Raw genomic sequence first — 20,070 nt, forward strand, 5'->3', positions numbered from 1 at the left:
AGAAACATGTTGCGGGAGCTGAGATCATGCGATAATGGTTCGTGGCTGGGACAAATAGTTGAGGTTGAAAACAAGTGACCAGCCAAAATATGAATGCCTCGTCGCCTCAATTCCTCCTCAATCTGTCGGTGTCAGTCAAGGCTCGCTCAGATCCTGGGCTCGAGGCAACGCAAAGGCAAGCCACTGTACGATACCCGTTCACATCCGATGACAAGAACTGGAACCAACCCGAAACGACACACGCATTCACATTATCATTTCGCATTCTCACCGTAAAGTTAACATTTTGTTATCAGTTAGACTGTAATCCATGCCATGCATCCAACGGGTGACAGAGATCACAGGCCGATAAAGACAGGCAACGGGCCACATTCCTTGGGACCTGTACAGCTTCTCATTGGACGCCTCTTCTGCAACCCGTCCCGTTTCCCATCAGTCAGCCTCACTGTAACTTCAAGAGCTGCCACTGTCACCGTCGTGGCCTGTTCAAGGGGTCTCTTGACTTGACAAGCAAGTGAACTGTGCTGTGCTGTTTGGAAACTCTGTCTTGTCCTACACGACAGGGGGACACAGACACCACTCACTCACTCTACCTGCATCCCACCGCGGCCTGGGACCACTGGGTGGTACTGACTGACGCACCCGAGCTCTGCACCTGTCTGCTTCGAGTAATATGGGATCCCGGGGTGCTAGGCCAGCAGCCCGTGAGGACGCTGCAAACAGATACAGAGGATAGAGCAGAGCTGCCAGCGGGCGGGTTGAGGCCCCTTCGAAGATATGCCGTTAGACGGATACGTGCAGAGACAGCCAAATGGATATCTGATGGCAGGCCTCGTCTCGCTTCAAGTCAGACAAAGACAACCAATACCCGCCGACGGAGGATCGCTTATGGATGAAACACCATGTTGCTGATTTGCTTCTTTGATCAACCTAGAATAAGCAAATCTCATTTCCCTTGTCAGCCTTGTTGAGAATACAGTATGTGATGAACATGCGTGACTATGGATGATATCTCGATATTTGATACACCTCAACCTCGAACCAATCAAAGCTCAAGGGTGGCAGGGCAGTTTGAAAGTACGAGGTTGAAGAATAGAGATGGCTCACCAAGAATGTCGATCTTATCTTTCTGCAGTGAGTTATTGCTGGAGCATAACCAACCAACCATAACCAACAGAGCTGGCATAAACTTATGCAGCGCCTAGTTGCTCTAGCCTCACAGCGGGGACGTTCACTGGCTGGAGGGGCAAAATAGCGACCCCCATTAGTGAGGGGATCGACACAATTCAGCATCGCATTCTGCAACAGTGGTGCCAGTTCACTTCACATTCACATTCACATTCACATTTCAGCCCCCCAAGATATCCATCCATTATTATCACATCCTGCCTGTGTGCACAGCAGAGAGTCAGCGAGTGTGTATCCGTTTCCATGACTTCATGCATTCCTTTTTGTGCAAAACACGTCGCCAAGCGCCACAGGCGCCCATCTGATAGCCAATCGTGTTGCAAACTCAATCGTATCTGGGCAAGAAAAGGTTTGTTGTTCCGTTCCAGTTGTTGCTCAGAGGGTAGGTCCGGTAAAAGTAAAAGCAAAAGCATGCGTAGGGGGAAACACGGTCGGACTCAAACTCTGTGTGTGATGAGAGTTCCAACCTGCAGCGAGAGAGAGTGACGCCGGCCTCCGACGTCTCCGCACCAGGGAGTACCGGGTACGCCTACGCCGCCCCGGCCGGGAGAGGAGATGGATGCTGGGAAGGACAGTGGCAGGCACACGGAGGCAAAGCTACGGCCAAACTGTGATTCATCACGGGGGCTGTTGATTATGACGATTCGCCCGATGTGTGGACCGCAAAGCCAGTCAAGTCACAGAGAGGACACGCAGCACAAAAGACGGCTACGGCACAGCGCACTCTTGGGGGGTGTCAGCAGAGCAGGACACAACAGCACAGGCACCGCCCAGGTTGCTAGAGATCTGCCACCAGAGGCCTTTGACTGGTCCAAGGCAGGCTTCAAAGTGGCAGTGGGCCGATGGATGGCGTTAGTGCTGAGACTGATGACTGAGAGTCTCAGACTCACACTCTCGAGAACAGAACAGAAGCCCAAAAGATGATGGTGGGCCTGGGAGGAACCTGAGAGGACGTGGCCTGGAGGCAGTGACACAAGGAGAACCACTTCTAAACGGATCCTTGCCTTTTCGTATGTTGCTCAGCGTCACCAAATCAAGTCTTGTCCAATCCCTGGCTAATGTCCAACGCCTCATGGGCCAAGGACGCCCCCCCCTCCCTTTGGCTCTACGCCCAGACAAGAATAGAGCATAAATCCAACGCTACGCTACGCAACGCAACGCTAATGCTACCGCACAACGAGGCCAAGACAAGACAGGGCCATACCCATGCTCATTAATCTCTCCAACTGGACAAGGGTATGATTGAGGCGGTGGGTCCTGCTCCACGCAACGCAATCCCGAGCCCGAGGCGTGGATGGATGTGTCAAGTGTGAGTGAGTGAAGCTGCTCGCTCGACTAGAACATGTACGTACCGTCATGTCTTGGGTGTGTGTCTCGCTCGCCTTGTCCTTGTTCGCTAGAGAGACTTATCTATCGTCTCTGCCCATCTCCAAACTTGGATGGATCTAGTTTGAGGAACCTCTATCACCACTTTCACGACACTCCTTCCGGCAACCTTCTCTCTCACTCTCTCGCAGACGTGACCTTCTGGTCTACTCTTGTCGAACAACAACTCTCAACCTCCCACTCGACAATATCTCCCCTGGAAGGCCGACAAATTCTTCTCATCTCTCTTCTCGACCCGTTGATTCGGCCATCGGGACCTCAAAAGCTACTTCAACCACCAACCACACCCCAAGGAACTTTTTAATAACGACCCGTTTGGACTACACTGGACCGGACTGGACTTTGGATCAGGATCCCATCACAGGCCGTAGGAAAATACTCTAGTGTTTTCTTCTCTCTTTCCTTTTCTTGCTGCTGTATGCCGTGCCATTTTGGATTATCTCTCTGCCGGCCCTAGGATCTACTTCAACCTCAAGAATACAACCCAGTTTCTAGGATTTACTCGTGAGATATCAACCAGATAACATGCAGCAACATGCCATATTCGGTTACCAAACCCCTCCGCCCTCTCCAGGATTCGATCATCCCAAGTGCACAGTTCAACAACCATTTGCGGTCCCTCACTCTCGACACTTCCAGAACCGATGCGTCCCTCTCGCCCCGGAGGCCAGGCTAGGCCGCGTGCTTGAGGGCACTCTCCAGCTTACTGACATCCTTGGAACTGGCGCCTATGGCGTCGTGTACCTTGCCGTCGATCTCAAGACCGGAGGTAAATACGCTGTCAAGTGCTTGAGCAAGTTCAATCCCGATGGAACCCCTTTGGAATCCAGACAATTTGCCTACCAACAACGAGAGATCCGTCTTCACTGGAAGGCATCGGAACACTCCAACGTGGTCCAGATGCTCAAGATTGTGAATGATCCTGACTGCATCTATGTTATTCTCGAGTACTGCCCTGAGGGCGATCTCTTCTTGAATATCACTGAGCGCGGTCAATATGTTGGTAAGGATGAACTATCAAGGAATATCTTTCTGCAAATCCTGGATGCCGTTGAACACTGCCACAACCTTGGAATCTACCACCGGGACCTTAAGCCGGAGAACATCTTGGTGACAGACCACGGAGACACTGTTAAGCTGGCTGACTTTGGTCTTGCTACTTCTGATGATCGATCCGAGGACTACGGATGCGGTTCAACATTCTACATGAGTCCAGGTACATACTATTTCCCCTCCCCTCCCCTTGAAAGCACCCCTTTTGCATCTTGATGTTATCACGGATGGGACAGACAACTAACATATTTTCTTTCTCTCTTTTCAGAATGCCTGGACCCCTCTGCTAGGAAGCCTTACTACCTTTGCGCCCCCAATGATGTCTGGAGCCTTGGAGTTATCCTTGTCAACCTCACCTGTGGACGCAACCCATGGAAACAAGCTTCCTTCCAGGACTCTACTTACCGTGCCTATGCCGGATCCAAGGACTTCCTGAAGACTATCCTCCCACTGTCGGATGAACTGAACGACATTCTGGGACGGATCTTCGAACCTATCCCTGAGCAGCGGATCACTCTCTCTGAGCTCCGAACCAGGATCATGGCCTGCTCTATGTTTACCGTGCCGCCTATGTCGTCTCTACCGACACCTCCGGCCTCACCAAACCACATCACCGAATACGTTTCCTCCGAGGATGCCATCATCGACGACTATGAGTACGACTCACCTCTGTCGCCTGCCTCCTCGGACGATGAGGGTTCGCTCACATCAAGCGACTCTACCATTGACGACCTGGACGACGAGTTTGAACAGGAACGCCAGATGCCACAGACTCCTCCTGAGTTTGCACCACACACTTTCGACCCTGAGGAGCCCAAGGAACATCAACTCATCTACCACAGCCAGGAATTCGTGCCCCAGAAGTACTCTGGGCCCGTCCCCGTGCCAGTGGCCGTTCCCCCTCAGCCCATGATCTGCCACCAGGTCCCTATGCCAGTACAGGCTCAGGTTCCTGTTCCTGTGCAAGCTCCTTGTCAACCCAAATCATACTTCCCTATCTGGGATATGGTAAAATACGTTCAACAGGTGCCCATGCTTCAGCACCATGTGCCCTTTCATCAACAGGTCCCCTTTATGCCTACGTTTCAAGGCTGTTACTAAGGCGTGAGACATGGTCTCCTGCCTTTGACATAACGACCACTATTATCACTCCTACGACCTCACCTGGAGGTACCACTGAGGCCACAAACCCCACTGGCCCAGGACACTGTTTGATTCTTCTATACCACCTTGGATATTACTCGACGTTTTAATATCGACCCTTGGCCACAATTACCACACCCTAGGGGAGTTGACTACCCATTGGAACCCATACTAAAAGCCGTGCAAGGATACGCCTACCAAAAATACTTCTTACGACCCATTGAATGACAGTCCGGGATTGTTTCTTTTCGGTCTTGTATTCCCCCTTTTGGAGCAACATTTTTGTTTCGGGTTCTTATTTTCTTTGTCATAACATTTTCTTTTATTCACTTACAAAATACTTATTTAAAAAGCGAGGAGTTTTGTCTTTTCGAATATTATGAGGATGGGCGAGATATCAGTTGTAGAAGCATGATGTTTGGCGCATCGAGACTTTTATGGGTGGCAAATTTTTGTTGTCATTTCTGCAGAGACAGAAAGAATGCTTGGAAAGATTGGAGTTGTTGCTTGTCCGATCCTCGTTTATGTTCTTTTCTTACCAGCCCAAGGAAGACCTTATGTTTGTTTGCCGGAAATTCCAGAGGATAATGACTGTTGTTTTTTTACTCCTCGTTTTTGTTATGCTATTACTGTCTGGAAGGCGTCTGTCTTTTGTGATAGAAGCGGGAAGAATGGCCATGGCTTGCACTTGAACTGGATCAGAGATACCTCTTCATTATTTCTATCATGACGGATCGGATGGGGGACTCTTCAAGAAGAGGAGGAAAAGAAGTTGACATGGGACAAGAGTCATATGGACTTGACTTTTGGTTTCAAGCAAAGATTAGAGCGAAGAGGATATGGCTCGATAGCCACAGCGTATATTGCGCAACCATACGTTTACTGAGGGATAGACGGCACCTCGCACAAAAGAGATGCATCTGCCGATCATCCTATGAATGAAAGACCACACACACAATAAGATACCTCACTCATGCAAACAGTCCCAACTTTGCTCTGCCATGTGAATGTGAGTGAACTTGACCGTCTCAACTAACCAACATGATGTCTCAGAAAGACTTAGGAATAGCGTCACGTACTATAGACCCCGGTCTACCGTATCACACTACGGTGCTCCCGCTCAAGCTGCATGTGAGCCGAAGTAGAAAAAAGCAACTTAACCATCCCTGGAACTCATGCACCGTGGGGCGGGCGTTAGCGACGCAACGCTTCCGAGAGCGAGAAAAAAAAGAAAAGAAAAGAAAGGAAAGGGAAAAAAAAACAAGGCGAGAACGTGGCGCCCAATGAGCAGGGATAGTTTAGTTAGGGCGAACGGCATGAGTTTTGGAATGGATGTGTGGAGATTGTTGCAGCGAATTAGATGGGCAGGCAGGAAAAGGTGAGGCGGGCTTGAGGAGGGTAGCGTGATGAGGAGGAGACGATTATTGGGGCGATGGATGAAGGATGAAAGTGATTTTGACTGCTCACAAAGACAAGAACAACGTTGGTGTTGGTGGTGCTGGTTGTGGTGAAGCTATTCGGGGAAATATGAGAGACAACTGATAACATCCAAGTACTGAGAAGTACATAGGATTAACTCCGATACCCTGCTCATAATAAAGTACTTTAGACGCCAGTTAAACTGCCGACCACTCAACGTGAGACAAGCACGGAAATGGAACTCTTCTGCATTGCATCTTCTCAACCCAGTCACTAATAACAGACAGGAATCAATAGTCTGTTTGGCCTCAGTCTCACCGCTATCTAATTAAAAAAAAACCTAAACCTCAAAGACCTCAAAAAAATGTCTCAGGCCCTTGTTTCGAGTAGAGTACCTTAATGCCTGGGCCAGCGTTTACAAGCTTGGGCATCCAAACAGAAAGAAACATCACGGACCACTCGGTGGCATTTCCTCTTCACTCACTGCACGTCAAGGTTCAAATAGCGACTTTTGAGAAATGCGCATGTTGATCACATCTCATTCCCTTGGTTGTTTCCGGGGCAAAAGAGAAAAGGCTAAATAAAAAGCCACCACGAGGCGAGGTTTCGCTTAAAATGCCCAGAAAGTTTAATTAAATCTCGTAAGCCCTTGAAGCAGACGGGAAAGTTTGAAGGTTGGCTTGGTCCTGGAAGAAGCAGGTTTCAGCGCTGGTTGTCGATCATGGTTCGGGGAGTGGGTGTGCGGCACAGCGAACAGCAGCACTAACTAAAGTTAAGAAGAGGCCCGTGGTTCCACGGAGATGATGGCTCATGGGTTCGGGGAGATAGAGCCATTCATTCACTGGAATGTACTCGAAGCGTGGCCTGCACGAGTCTGTAAACTCTGCTGACTTGTCTTGTTACTCAAGTATCACGCCAAGCGCTGAACTATGCCAAGTCTACCTACCACTAAGTAGCACTACAGTTGGCTATTGTTAGTTGAAGGATGGATGGCTGGTTGGTGTTTGCAGTGCTAAATTATCGCTATTGCTAATTAACCCGAGCCAACCCCCTGGCGAGAGAAGGATACAACCTCTCATGATATCTCCAAAGTTGGTAAGCAAGTGTTGTGATCTAGTTGTGAATGATCAGATCCGGTAACCTTCACAACTTCATGATATGACAATGGGCTGTGCACAGGAACCAGTTGCTCAGCTATAGTGACACAACCAAGGCAGCCCCTCGTCAACGCCAACATCTAGAATCTCAACTCGGTCCGAGCTGTAATCGTAGATCCTGCGGCCACAATCTCCCCCCGGATGGCGCCGAACATTACAACCTTCACGATCCAGCCCTTTCCCCGTCAAACTCAAAGCCTCCCTTGGCCTGCAGGATAAAATTAAGCCTCAGCCGCAGCCCAACCCACGATCATCATCATTTCCTCATCTACGCTGTACGACTCATGTCATGTAAGCCAGCCCGCCTGCGGATCTTGTTCTCGGCCTCATCGCACAGATGTTGTCAAGCCAGAAACAGTGTAGTAAGCCTGGGCTTACGGACCGAAACTCTATCAGCCCTCGATAGTTTCCAAGGCGAGGGGGATGTGTCACGTTTCCCCCATAGCCCGCGAGTCAAGCCATTGATCGTCATAGCCCGCTAATTATTAAGTTAACTTCTTTGAGGCTATGCTTGGGGATTTGCAAAAGCTGAAAACACAACAAAACCTGTGGCTGTATCGTGTCATTCTTACATGGCGTTCGGGTGATGTTAACCGTGTTTCACGCGATATTCTTGGTAGAGTTCGGCGGTTCTTGTTGGCTGTGCGCGTTGTAACCCTTCTGCATTGAAGAGACAGCGGCTGGAGGGTTTCGATTTGAGCCACTGAACTCTCGTGAGAAGTGAAACCAACTTAGAATATCCACTTAATTTGATGTTTTGTCGTTGGAGTGGTTGCGGATGAGGGGATGTTCGTCTGTGGCGGTTGAGTTGAGTTTCCAGGGTGCGGGAATAGCTGGGGAATTGTAAGTTTATCTGGAGGTCGGTATCATCTGAAATCAGCCCGTTCTAAGAATATCGTCGAGAGAACAGTGCAAAGAGGGTTGATGAAAGACATCTTCGGTTGGGAGGGAAGTGTGCTTCCGAGTGACATTCTTCTAGCGCCTGACAGTTCGAGCTGGGAAATGCCGTTGCCTTTGTCTTGACAGACACGACTAGCAGATCATACGTTTTTTCGAGTCTATGTTCTTACAATTGGTCGAGTGAATCTTGGCTGCCTGAAGGAGTATACACTAAGGCTTGGAGAGGTGTGAGGTTATTCCCAGACATTCAACTCATGGAAGAAGCCGTGGAACGACACGAACTTGAGACTTGCATAGCCTCAATTACTGCCATATACGCCAAGTCTCAATTGCACCTTCAAAGGTCTTTTGGAGGATTGAGATCCTGTACAGCCCCTCTAAAGGAGAGTCAAGAAAACTTAAGACGTCTATCCTAAGTAACAAAAAAGACTTAGGTGAATTTAGTATAGACTAAGTGGACCTTTAGACAAGTTACCTTTGGTTCCTTGATTCAAGGTTAGGAGTTTTCTTGCTCCTAAGGCTCTCTTGTATATGCTAAGTTGCTCCCCTGAACGAGGCGACAACCACGTAACTCCTTGGTATGAGTTGACCTGCTAGAAGTATCCAAGATTTAGATCAAACCGAAGGTTCCAGTATTCACCATGATCGAAATTGCGGTGATCATGCATGTCTTCATTCTCTTCCGAAGCAATGTCAGAGTGTTACACGCCCACGCGGGCTTAAGACATACTGATCATGAGCATACACAATCGTTCATAGCAACTAAATAAGCAAGACATAAGTCTTGAATTAAAGTATACTTTTTGAAGCATGATTCATACTGTAATACAAGTCTTCTGGCCCTTGAGTGGGTTGCTAATCAACGAGTGTCATGAGAGCTTCGGGGGGGAGGATGGCGACTTGAGTACCACACACAAACAATCCTCCGTAACATTTACGAGCATTGGTATATAGCTTGAAGATTTATCCTAAATAAGCATATTCATCTCATTTTACTTGAGCACTGAGATGCAAATCATGATTCAGAAGAGCTTTCTGGCTATACCTTAACGAAAAGCTCCGGAACATTGAGAGACCACCCGGATATCAGCAGCCCAATGAATTAAGTTTATCGACATCTTCGCCCGCTTGTCTGAGTAAAGACAATTGAAACAGGGGCAAGGACCACACAGGACAATTGAAAAAGCCTCTGTAAGCTAATCTTGGGCATTATTAAATAGGACAACCACCCCTCGTGTCATCTTGGTCCCTTTCACGGACACTGCACCATCGACACCAACCACAGTGCTGGAGCGAGCAGCGGCTTCCTCAGCACACATGTGACAGCAGCAAGATCAAAGCGAAGCCGAGATGGAGAATTGAAGGCAAGCCCATTATGAGTATCATGACAGATCGGACTGGTACTGGGAAAGGCTATTGAGAGTCACGCTCCCGAACTTCAAGAGCGTGATCGGATGACAATTATATGCCCATTACTATCTTCAACGCTTGCTAATACAAGATGATACGCTAATATTATACCGCAGACCTAAGCAGCCAAAACTTCGTGGTCCTCCTCCGACTTTCTGAAAGCATCCTGAAGGGGTATCTCTGCTAACGGCACGACCTTCGTCTTCTTGACAAACTTCCAAATCAAGTACGCTGCAGTAACAAGAGGGATATCCCTGCGACAATATTAGTGTATGAGCTGGTATTTAATCTCAGAAACACTTACAAGTAGGATGATACAAAGCCAACGGGATCCCAGTTACCCCTGGTGAAGACGCGGAAACCGCCCGTGAGTAGGATGAGCAGAGTCATGAACAAACCGGCACAAGAAGAGTAGACTGTGTCAATGTCAACACTCGCCATTTCCCATCAAGTACAGGCCACTTACAAGTCCAAGAGTTGTGCCAGGGCAGGCTTTCGATTGGGATTCCTTGCTTTTTCATCGCAAGGCGCAAACGAATGTGATTCAACAAGATTGACGCCCAGGAAATCAACACTCCCGCCGCAGTCAGGTCGACTAGCCACCAGAAAACAGTCATAGCTCCATTCGAGAGACTCATGAAGCTAAGGAACATGAAGCATGTGAAAAAGAGAACACAAACGTAAGGCACACCCCATGCGGTTGTTCGGAGGAAGACCTGAGGTGCCTGTCGCTTGAGGGCTAGACCGTAGAGAACACGGGTACCGGCTAGAAGACTCTGATTGGAAGCCGACCACGCGGAGGTTATGACGACGGCGTTGACAACGGAGGGAATCGCAGGGATACCGGCCGCCGAGGCTGCGATGACGAAGGGACTTTGCCCTGCGGCTCCAGACTGATCGTTGAGTCTCTCGTCGTCACTCCTGACAAGCATACCGACAATAAGGATGGCTAGGATGTAAAAGACCAGAATTCGAATGAAAACGTTTTTGCAAGCCTTAGGGATCGCACGCGCAGGGTTCCGTGTTTCGGCAGCGGCCATAGCGATAGACTCCACGCCGGCAAAGGAGAAGACAGCGCTGGTCATAACAGACCAATATCCAAGGAACTGGCCCCAGCTCCCCGTAGCGATATATTCGACAAACGGCCCTGGGTCCTTCCAGTATCTGAAGCCAATGCGCTCCGTGCCAGGAACGCCGCCCAAGTTGATGACCAGGCCCAGGATGATGAGGAACACAACCAAGAGGATCTTGAGAAGAGCGAACCAGAACTCAACTTCGCCAAAAACCCGGACGAAACAGAGACCGACGACTGTGGTCAGGACGATGAAGATCATAATCCATAGCGCCGGGTTGATGTCGGTCCAGAACTCGAACAACACACAAATGGCCGTGATCTCTGAGGGAATCGAAAGAATGTTGCCGTAAACCAAATTCCATCCAATTGCGAAACCCCAAGCTGGATCGACAAGAAATTCGGCATGTCGCACAAAAGCTCCTGTCACCGGCAGCAAAGCAGCGACTTCTCCCAAGGCGAATTGAACGGCGCAAACAACCAGACCGACAGTTGCATATCCAAGCAACGCACCGAGAGGGCCACCAGTTTGCACAGACTGGCCAAGACCAAGAAAGAGACCTGTCCCAATAGCGCCAGCGATACCCAGCATAGAAAGATGCCTCTCATGCAGACCGCGCTGAAGGCTCTGCTCCTCAGTAGCCGTTACAAGATCGCCATTGTTGTCGTTCCTCGTCTCCACGCCCATTGACGGGGTTGCCTTTCCACCAGCAAGAATGTCGGCGCTCATCTTGACGCCTCCGATCTGGTAGTAAGAATATTGATAAGGGTTGACCTTGGTCTTGGCGAAGGGAAGCCTTCTTTTTACGAGGCTAGAAATGTCTTATCGACGCCATTACTTGAGCCAATGGTGCAATCTGAGATTGACCGGGGGGGTTCGGGCAGTCAGATACGGATACCGGCAATATTCTTCATGGTTGCGGATTTGATTGCTCTTTTGATCTATGGCGTGGTTGAGGGAGTGGGTTGGGACTCCATTTAATTGGAATTTTGCAAAGTTTAATCCTTCTAGAATCTGGCAATGCTGATCTATCGGTACGCTAAGTTAGATCTACTCCTGCCTACCCTACAACTGCTGAGATATGATCCTCAACATCCTGTTGGAGGAACAGTAATAAGGACACCTGATCGCTACTTGGGTTCGTTCATGGCTGGAAGGCCAAGGAATCGCAGTGCATGAAAGCATGGCGAAATAAGCATTAACCATGGCTTTACTTTGGGCTCTCAATCGCTTATTGTTAGCACTGTTAACGGCACTTATAGACTATCATCAAACATCTGAGTTGAGCTGCGATGAGTGAGAAGTCAACCGATTTCTTTTTACGCAGGAGCATCTCAAGGGCAGGCTTGTAAGGAGGAATAACCGTATGCTATTAACACTATTCTGCTAATGCATATCAGCCCAGAAGCCTTGTTTCATCTCAAAGCTCTGTGACGGCGGTACAAGCAAACAAAGCAATACCTGAAGAAAAACCACGGCGGTAGTGTGATCTCGCTCAAGTGCTTTATCTCGCCAACTCGCCCAACATCAAAAACGTCCACAGGAAACCGAGCACTATCCACAAGAGAACCGAAGTCTTGTGTTTTACGGCATGATTTTCCTCCTCCGTATGCTGAGAAGCAACATACTCAAAGACGGTACTGTCGGGCTTACACCTGATCTCTTTCTGGGGCAGGTCTCCATCGATGAAATATCTGGCTACAATCTCTCGAGTGCACCTGGAAGGATGGGAGATTAATCCATGCTATAAATTTCTGTTAGTATTACCGTCAGTTCAAGACATGGTATTATACTTACACCAACACCTTCGTGAACAACAACCTGGCTTCCAGGAAATCGGGCAGATATCTTCCGGGCATTACCCAAAGGAGTCATTGGATCGTAGGCACCGTTGACGAGAAGGATGGGGGTTTTTGTATGGACTGTTTCAGGGCGATCTAGATTTATCTGCTCGGCTGCGCGTGCCTTCCAATGAACACACGGCAACTGGGTAAGCAGGAACTGGTTAAGAAAAGGGCTATGAACCTCATTGACTCGGTATGAAGAGAAATAATCATCAGGACTTTTAGGGCGAAAAGTTGTGTCACTGCAAAGGATCGCCCAATAGGGGAGGAAAGATTGAGGGTTGTCGAATGCAGATGCGAAGCCGAGAATATTGAGTTCGAAGTTGCACTCATCGTCGTTTAGAAGGGCGCTAATACTCTCGTCCAGTTCATGATACCCTTCAGGACCATAGAGATTGCTGAGAATCGACTTAGTCAACTAGACTGATTGAAAGCTGTGTAAATCACCCCCGATTCCTGTGCAGACCTTGATGATACGATTGAAGACCTCGAGGAAGTCATATCGTTCGGGAAGCTTGCTTGCTGAAGAACATAAACGAGGTCCAGCTGATTTGCATTCGTCGTAGAAATGATACAAGGCCATTTCGGCATCCTTGATACTGTTTTCCCCGAGGGTCTCTACATAGTCGTCGACAAGCAGATTGCCATCAAGCAGCATACGTCCAATACGGTCAGGAAACATATCAGCCAGAACCTGGCCCAGGACCGTGCCGTATGACATGCCCCAGTAGTTGATCTGGTTACCTTCCCCTAATGCGTTGGCAATTTCTGATATGTCTCTGGCTGTGAATGCAGTGCCAAGATATTCCTCACGGCCCGTGGCCTTCGCAAATAAGTATTCGGTAATATTGCGTGCAGATGACCAAGTACCGTACATCCACTTTTGAGACTTGTTGGGCGGCGTCTTTCGGATGATGCTGAGCACCTCTCCCATCATTTTCTCAGGCAATGTTTCACCGCCAAACGGAGGTAGCGTCTCGCCAGTACCCCTGATTCTAGGTTAGATTTGACTCTATTAAGCTTCTTATAGCTGAACTGTCACCTACCGTGGATCAAAACTGATTATGTCGTGGTGTCCACCAACGATGTTAGCCAAGTTGTGTCCATCCGTCAACAATAACTCTCTTCCAGAAACGCCGGGACCACCAGGGTTCACAATGATGCTGCCTTTGAATGGGGTTTTGCTGGCACTGAGCTTGATTAAACTCAATGTGGTAGTATTTTTGTTATATTTGTCGGTATAGTCGAGAGGAACAGATAGAGTAGCGCACTTGTATATATCAAAGCCGCACGGGAGCCAGTTGATGCCAGCCACGGGAATGTGGCAATCTTCGAAGATCTCAAGAAGGTCATCTTGGGGTAGAATTGTAGCGTATGTGAATTGTAGGGATAGGGGGATGGGAATAATGTTTATGAGCTTCATGTTGGATAGGGTGATAATGTGATGCTGAGGGGGTGGTTATACTGAATAACGGTAGCACGTCGATGGAAACAGTTGAACTGCAAACGAGAGAATGATCTGGGAGTTGTCTGTAAAGGTTCAACTTGTTACCAAGGTGCCTTGGTTGAAGTTATTTGACACCCAGGATGACAATGATGGAAGGGGTCAACGACGAGTTGCGTCAGTCGCGACGATGAGGTCGGAATGAGTTGCACGCTCTAACTCCTCTGTTGCCTTGAACCCGTTGGGGAGTTGCGACCGCGGCTCTCAAAAAGCAGCCCCTGAGGTTTGAAGCATTTGAAAGCATCAGACATTTTACACAAGTGGATTAAACTCAGACTGAGACAGATGACAATGACACGGAATGATCGAAAGTAAAAGATTGAAGATTCTCTTAATGAGGATTCATACAAATACGAGGAATCGGCTCGGCACATGCTTTATAAAATGTGCTTATGACGAATCCCCCTTCCGCTATAATTCATTCGATATCGTACCAATACCATTGACATCTGGCGGTAGGCATGGCCGGTTCCAAGCTACTTCCATTTTTAAGTGAAGGAGGGATCAGATCTGGAACTGGAACCTCGATTTCACAGCTGTCGGTCATGCATGTAATATTACGAAGCCTGAGCCGGGATCAAGGAGAAGAAACTCAGGGGCCAAGCACATCTTTCACCTCCAGCTGTGGAACATTCTTCACTCACTACAAGCCAACTAATGATTTATAATCCCATTGCAGTCTCTTTGTCACCCTGTATTCAGAGAATTAAACTTCCTTCCCCTCTAGTCTACGTGTTATAGCAAAGGACCCTGGCACGTATTTGTGTCCCGACTAAGAACAGAGCCATAGTGTCTCTTGATTGTCGCCCAACACCTTCAATGAGTCTAGAATAAAGGGATGAAATACTTGATTCATTCTGAGACGAATGTATATGCTTGCTGAAGGCCGAAATTGAAGATTTCATCAAGCCCTGCTGCACCAATGAGCGCTCATGTGTCATTTCTGTTAAGAAGTGTGATAGCCATTAACCATCGTAGCTTATGAGAAATTCTTGAACCAGTCTTTTCCAGAGAAATAAAGTCAATAAAATGATAGCCTTCCATGAAGAACCAGCAAGTCATGTATTGCAGCGCTTGAGTCGCAAGCTCGCCCTTGCATACAAACTTTTGCGAAGCTTGATCCGAAACCCAGGGTATTGCAAAACCAGTGAGCGAATAGACTTTGCCCCCGGAATTCTCCAACCACTTAACTCCTTGAGCTTCCACAACTCCTTTCAAGGACAGAGTTGAAAGAATAAAAAATCTCGACAATGCAATTGAATACAGTAGAAAATGCCAGCCTTGGAGGCCACGAACCAAAGACTGCAGGGAGAATACATGTTGCATGGTTCAAACCGAAGGCTCATCATCATACGACCAAAGTATACCCTGATAAGACTCCCCATCCAAGGGCCTTGAATCCTCTGCTTCGTTATTGAAGGCCATATGAAGCCCACTGCCTAATGTGAAAACGCAACATGACCTGCGACATACTGTTAGCTTGCGGAATTATACCAAGTCAGGGGGTTATACGTACACGGCAGATGAGACGCCAAGGAATGCCTTTACGCAGCTAACAAGCCCCCCGAAGGGACAAAAGCAAAGACCCATGATTGGCTGTGTTATGAGTTTATGAGAAGATTGGAGAGGTTCGACAGTGAAGTGGCCGAAAGTCCGTTGCAAGGGCTTGGACGAGAAACGCCGGTGTAGATGAGTTCGGGTTTCGAGAGTAATCGTGAAAAGGATTTATGTGTTCAAGAGAGCGCTGCTCAGAATGAAGAAAGATGTACGAGGTTTTATACTCACCTGGAGCCTGAAGGTAAAGAAAGGTTTTGTGCCATAGGAGAAAAAAGGTTTCACAACAAAGTTCTGAAGATATTCATGTTCAACAACGGGATGGCAAATTGGATCAAACTTTTCACTCTGTCCATAAATGACCGCAACTACATACAGAATCGACTGAGTCAACGCGAGATTCACGGATATGTCTACCAAAGAGTCATAAAGCACACGCACAATGGGAAGAAAGTAGAAGAGCAACTCTGTTCGAAGGTTCTGGCGTGTCTTCCTATGCTGTCTTGCATCCTGAAATGCCGATTATCCAGAGCGCCGAGCCTGTTTACAATAGAAAAGCTAGGGACAGAACCTCTCCTCTGTTGTAGAAAAAGAGTTCATGAGCCATGGCTCCGTACGCTGAAGATGCATCTAATGCTCCGTTCAAAGTCTTGCGGATCTCCCAGTCTATCCACCGAACGCCCCTAAGCGTAACTCTGACCCTCGCTATGCTATCAACGAAAGACAAAACAAAACGATAAAAAAGTCAAATAAAAAAGGCCGTGGTCTCATCCAACCAGTATCATGTATGGTCAAGAAGAAACTCTGTGTTGTCCAAATTACTCACGATGCTCGTGAGATTCATGAGACTCGTGAGACTGGGTGATAGTCTCAGCGCCCAACGACTTCTCTGTCGGCAAGACAATAGCTCGGTCCAAGGCATAGGGAAGTCCACGATGGCGTCCGCGAATCATCATGGCACAGATGATGAGTTTACTAAAAGTCGTAAACTTGGTGCAAAAAGACGAATTGATGCTAGGATATCCTAAACTCAAGCCGACATTACAACTATGTCACGGTTAGCTCTGTTAATGACGAAGAGGTCATCCTTACTATGCTGAAACGCCCTCAAACAGCATCGGCCACATTGTAAATGCCTATAATAGTAAGCGATGTATCCGATACCTTATGGAGCTATACTCACTGGATCATTGCCGTCCATGATCTTCTTGTGCTCAGCAATAGAGATACACAAAAGCCCAAGACAGATATACCACAAATCGAAACTCAGCTGGTTCCGGAGATGGGTTACAAAATATGAGCCGCCATCCTCCTCATCATATTGTAGACTATTTTCGTAGATGCCCAAAGAGCGCTCCTCATAGGTGTTTGAAGATCGAACGACGATAGAGATTGGGTAGACGGAGATGTACATCATGACGAGCAAAGCCATTTGCACAGCCGGGTTAACATTGGCAAGGTTGAAACTGGCTGTACCGGTGTGCCGAGAACTAACAGCCTGAAACACGGCGGCGCAGAACCTCTGCCACCCGGGAAGTACTGTCACAGTCGAGTTGTCTAGGTCAAGGAGAATGATGAATAGGACATCAACGAGATTGAGGAGGGCAAGAATTCCAAAAAGCGCCCAGGTCGGCCCGCTGGGGAAAAGTAGGGTATAACATCGCCGCGGGTGATTGAGAAGAAAGTGTAGCGGCTCTTGAAGGGAGGACTGTTTCGAGACGGCCTTCGAGGTAGCCCAAATAACAAGACGGAGAAAGACAGGGTAGAAGGTGTGGCCAGCGAGGGCAAGGGCGCTCATGATGAGAAGGGGAGCTGGGGCGTCATTAAAAGATATCATTGAGTCAGGAGTCAAGGTAAAACCCAAGTTGGTGACCATGGTTTGAGCAGAGTAGACTGCCCTAGATAAACGGTGAGAAGGACAGAAGCCATAACCCAAGAGGAAACTCACCACCAAATTCGATTTTGCCCACACTTGTCAATGTAGTCAACGTACTTGCTGGGAGCATGCTGAACCCATCCTATCAAACAGACAGCCCCGAGGCAGTGAAGAAAAACATAGTAGCCTGTAGATATCAACAGGTTGTCCCTGGCCAATCGCCCGAAGACTTACCAATGATGATCTTGAGTAGTAGTTTCAAGCTTTTGTACTCGATACCACCCAGCTCCTCCCGGTCGTTTGACGACAAGTTGTGAAAGATGGAGTTACGCCCGATGGTAACCTCACGAGATAAACGGGGAAAGTCTCCCACGGCAAGTGTTGGTGCCCTGGCTAGCGGACGCTCCTTGGGCCCTTGGGCAGGGTTGCCAATGACAAAGAGTGACGAAGCTACGGTAGCGACGCGCTCGACAGAACGGACCTGGGCCAGACTAAGGCCAGCGCTGCGTCTACGGCGAAGGGTACCAACAGGGGTGGACTGAGTTCGCGAAATAGGTTCGATGACATCTTCTAGAAGGAGGGTTTAGCTCACATCACATGCAATACATACAGAAACAGACAGGGGTCGTACCATCTCGAGTATCTCGACTGAATCGTCGTTCGGTATTTAGCTCGACAAAAGGAAGGCCTGGATATGTCAGTTGGTACGAGAAAAGGAGCGAATAGTGGCGTACCTTGGTCTCGAGCGCGAGGGCCGGGGATGTAGAGAGTTGATTCCTGCTGCTCATGACGAGGATGGTGATCGGTCGAAGGATCAAAAGTGATTCTTGTTTCGTGCTGGTCTCCCTCTTTCACCTTTTCTTCCTTAATTGTGGGTGAAAGAATCTCTACCGGCCGTTGGGGTGGATGATCAGGAGCTGGATCTGTCCGACTCCGAGCCTCGATCGGCGGCAGTGCATCCTGCTCCGCGACATTCTTATGAAAGCGTTCTGTGACAGATCGTGCAAGTCCCGGTCTTCTGTCAAGTACTTCCGAAAGAGGATTATCAGCTGCAATCTCCGGGTCCTCCTTAGGATCTAGGTCCACTGGTCTGCGTCTGCTGAGTAGAGCAGGAGCTATTTGGCGAAACGTCAGCAATGGCCGATACGTACAAGCGAGAACGAACTGACCAGCATTCTTGAGGTATCTTCGGAACCAGATAAGGCGCACAACCACAACTATGATATTGATTGTGACAGTGTTGCAAACCAGGGGGACGAAGTACAGAAACAGCTGCTGGTACGTCTTCAGTACAGGAACATCGACTCTGTGATGAAAACGGTTAGCACCGTTGAAGCCTACAAGTGTTCCAGAAAGTGGCTCACGTAGTTAAACCGGTAACGGTCGAGGCGCTAACGCCAAAGAAATAGGCATCGATTGCACTCAGCTTGCCATTCGGATAGATGAACAAGAAGCTCGACAAACCCATGCAGATGATGTAGATGTCTACGTGCCGCCGAGTAGCGTTGTCAGCCGCATCCTATCACCGCCTTGCCACTCAGAACGGCACTCACAATGTAGTTTAACAAAATTGAGATTTGGGCGCCACATGTTCGTCTGTTTGGCGTTAAAACGCCGAAGACGATGCCCTAGTGAGAAGGTGTTTCAGGGTCGTTTGCAAGTCGAGCGGGCGTAAAGTCTGGAGGTTCTGTGCCGTTTTCCGAGGAAAGTGAGTGAACAGGTTGCAGACCAACTCGTTTGAGCAAGAAGAGAGTGCGAGCAGGCAGTGTTTGAGCGAATTATTGCCAAGCCGAGGAGCCGGGATGCCAGCTATGAAGGCATTTGCAATAGCGGAAGTGGTGCATGAACAATAGGACCAGGCTAGCTAACGTAGTGGCTGTAGGTGGCCACCACAATTTAGTGGGAATAGACGGAACATTGTCATGGTATTGTTAAGAAAGAACCTCTGCTGTCCGGGGTAGTATCCGGTAGTCATCGAGCACGGCCGATAGGAAGCGCAGCTACATGCTTTTCCTGACAGGGGAATGGCGGTAAGGGACCCTGAGGGTACCATAGAGGAGGCCTCGCGATACGTGATTTGGCTGATATAACGTCACTTGCAGGCCGTTTCAATGAGCGAGCAGTTGGGTGCGTGCTTTGTTTGATGACTCCCTGATTGGGCTTTAGGCGGTGGCAGTGTAAGACTAGCTGGGTCTGCATCACATGCCTAAACCTATGGGGGTAAAGAGATAACTTTATAGCGGATACAGTTGTAGGGAGGTGTCTCTAGCGCTGTTGTTTAATTGAACGCATCGTATCTTCTGTCAGCTTGGTGCATCAACACATTGGAGGGTCGCTATCCCTCGGGGAGTAAACCTAAGCTTGAGTGCCAAAAATAATTAGTCTAAAGGTCTGCTAAGTCTATACTAAGTTTACCTAAGTTTAACTAAGTCTTTTTTGTCATTTAGGATACAGGTCCTAAGTTTTCTTGCCCCCCTTGGCTATTGAGTAACTGTCCCAATGGAGTGCAATGTGAAGATGCACAGGACGTGGATATGAATACGAGGCTGGGTAATATTCGTGC

General features: G+C 48.5%; 5 protein-coding genes across 5 annotated transcripts; 1 reads left to right on the forward strand and 4 right to left on the reverse strand.

The window, feature by feature from the left end:
* Positions 1 to 3,099: 3,099 nt before the first annotated feature.
* On the forward strand, positions 3,100 to 4,728 carry BKA55DRAFT_517813 (kinase-like domain-containing protein; the record flags this gene model as incomplete). The annotated part of the gene is made up of 2 exons (XM_046188215.1): positions 3,100 to 3,790; positions 3,896 to 4,728. 2 exons carry the CDS (start codon positions 3,100 to 3,102, stop codon positions 4,726 to 4,728), a joined length of 1,524 nt encoding a protein of 507 aa, XP_046046452.1.
* A 5,046-nt stretch (positions 4,729 to 9,774) lies between these two features.
* Positions 9,775 to 11,458, reverse strand: BKA55DRAFT_693179 (amino acid permease/ SLC12A domain-containing protein; the record flags this gene model as incomplete). The annotated part of the gene is made up of 3 exons (XM_046199873.1): positions 9,775 to 9,910; positions 9,961 to 10,072; positions 10,123 to 11,458. 3 exons carry the CDS (start codon positions 11,456 to 11,458, stop codon positions 9,775 to 9,777), a joined length of 1,584 nt encoding a protein of 527 aa, XP_046046453.1.
* Positions 11,459 to 12,233: 775 nt separating this feature from the next.
* Positions 12,234 to 13,996, reverse strand: BKA55DRAFT_740777 (Alpha/Beta hydrolase protein; the record flags this gene model as incomplete). Its single annotated transcript, XM_046201455.1, has 4 exons — positions 12,234 to 12,473; positions 12,527 to 12,991; positions 13,040 to 13,562; positions 13,620 to 13,996. The coding sequence occupies 4 exons, from the start codon at positions 13,994 to 13,996 to the stop codon at positions 12,234 to 12,236; spliced, it is 1,605 nt and encodes a 534-aa protein (XP_046046454.1).
* Positions 13,997 to 15,143: 1,147 nt separating this feature from the next.
* BKA55DRAFT_576092 (uncharacterized protein) lies at positions 15,144 to 15,944 on the reverse strand. Its single transcript, XM_046193455.1, has 2 exons — positions 15,594 to 15,944; positions 15,144 to 15,539 (listed from the first exon to the last, which is right to left on the reverse strand). The coding sequence occupies exons 1-2, from the start codon at positions 15,665 to 15,667 to the stop codon at positions 15,407 to 15,409; spliced, it is 207 nt and encodes a 68-aa protein (XP_046046455.1). The 5' UTR covers positions 15,668 to 15,944; the 3' UTR covers positions 15,144 to 15,406.
* A 505-nt stretch (positions 15,945 to 16,449) lies between these two features.
* Positions 16,450 to 19,097, reverse strand: BKA55DRAFT_693181 (cation transport protein-domain-containing protein; the record flags this gene model as incomplete). Its single annotated transcript, XM_046199874.1, has 10 exons — positions 16,450 to 16,678; positions 16,724 to 16,767; positions 16,815 to 17,529; positions 17,580 to 17,694; positions 17,742 to 18,077; positions 18,139 to 18,195; positions 18,242 to 18,622; positions 18,677 to 18,813; positions 18,872 to 18,992; positions 19,061 to 19,097. The coding sequence occupies 10 exons, from the start codon at positions 19,095 to 19,097 to the stop codon at positions 16,450 to 16,452; spliced, it is 2,172 nt and encodes a 723-aa protein (XP_046046456.1).
* Between the last annotated feature and the right edge of the window lie 973 nt (positions 19,098 to 20,070).

This window comes from Fusarium redolens (assembly GCF_020744475.1).
Source record: "Fusarium redolens strain MPI-CAGE-AT-0023 chromosome Unknown BKA55scaffold_13, whole genome shotgun sequence".
NCBI classification, from domain to species: Eukaryota; Fungi; Ascomycota; class Sordariomycetes; order Hypocreales; family Nectriaceae; genus Fusarium; species Fusarium redolens.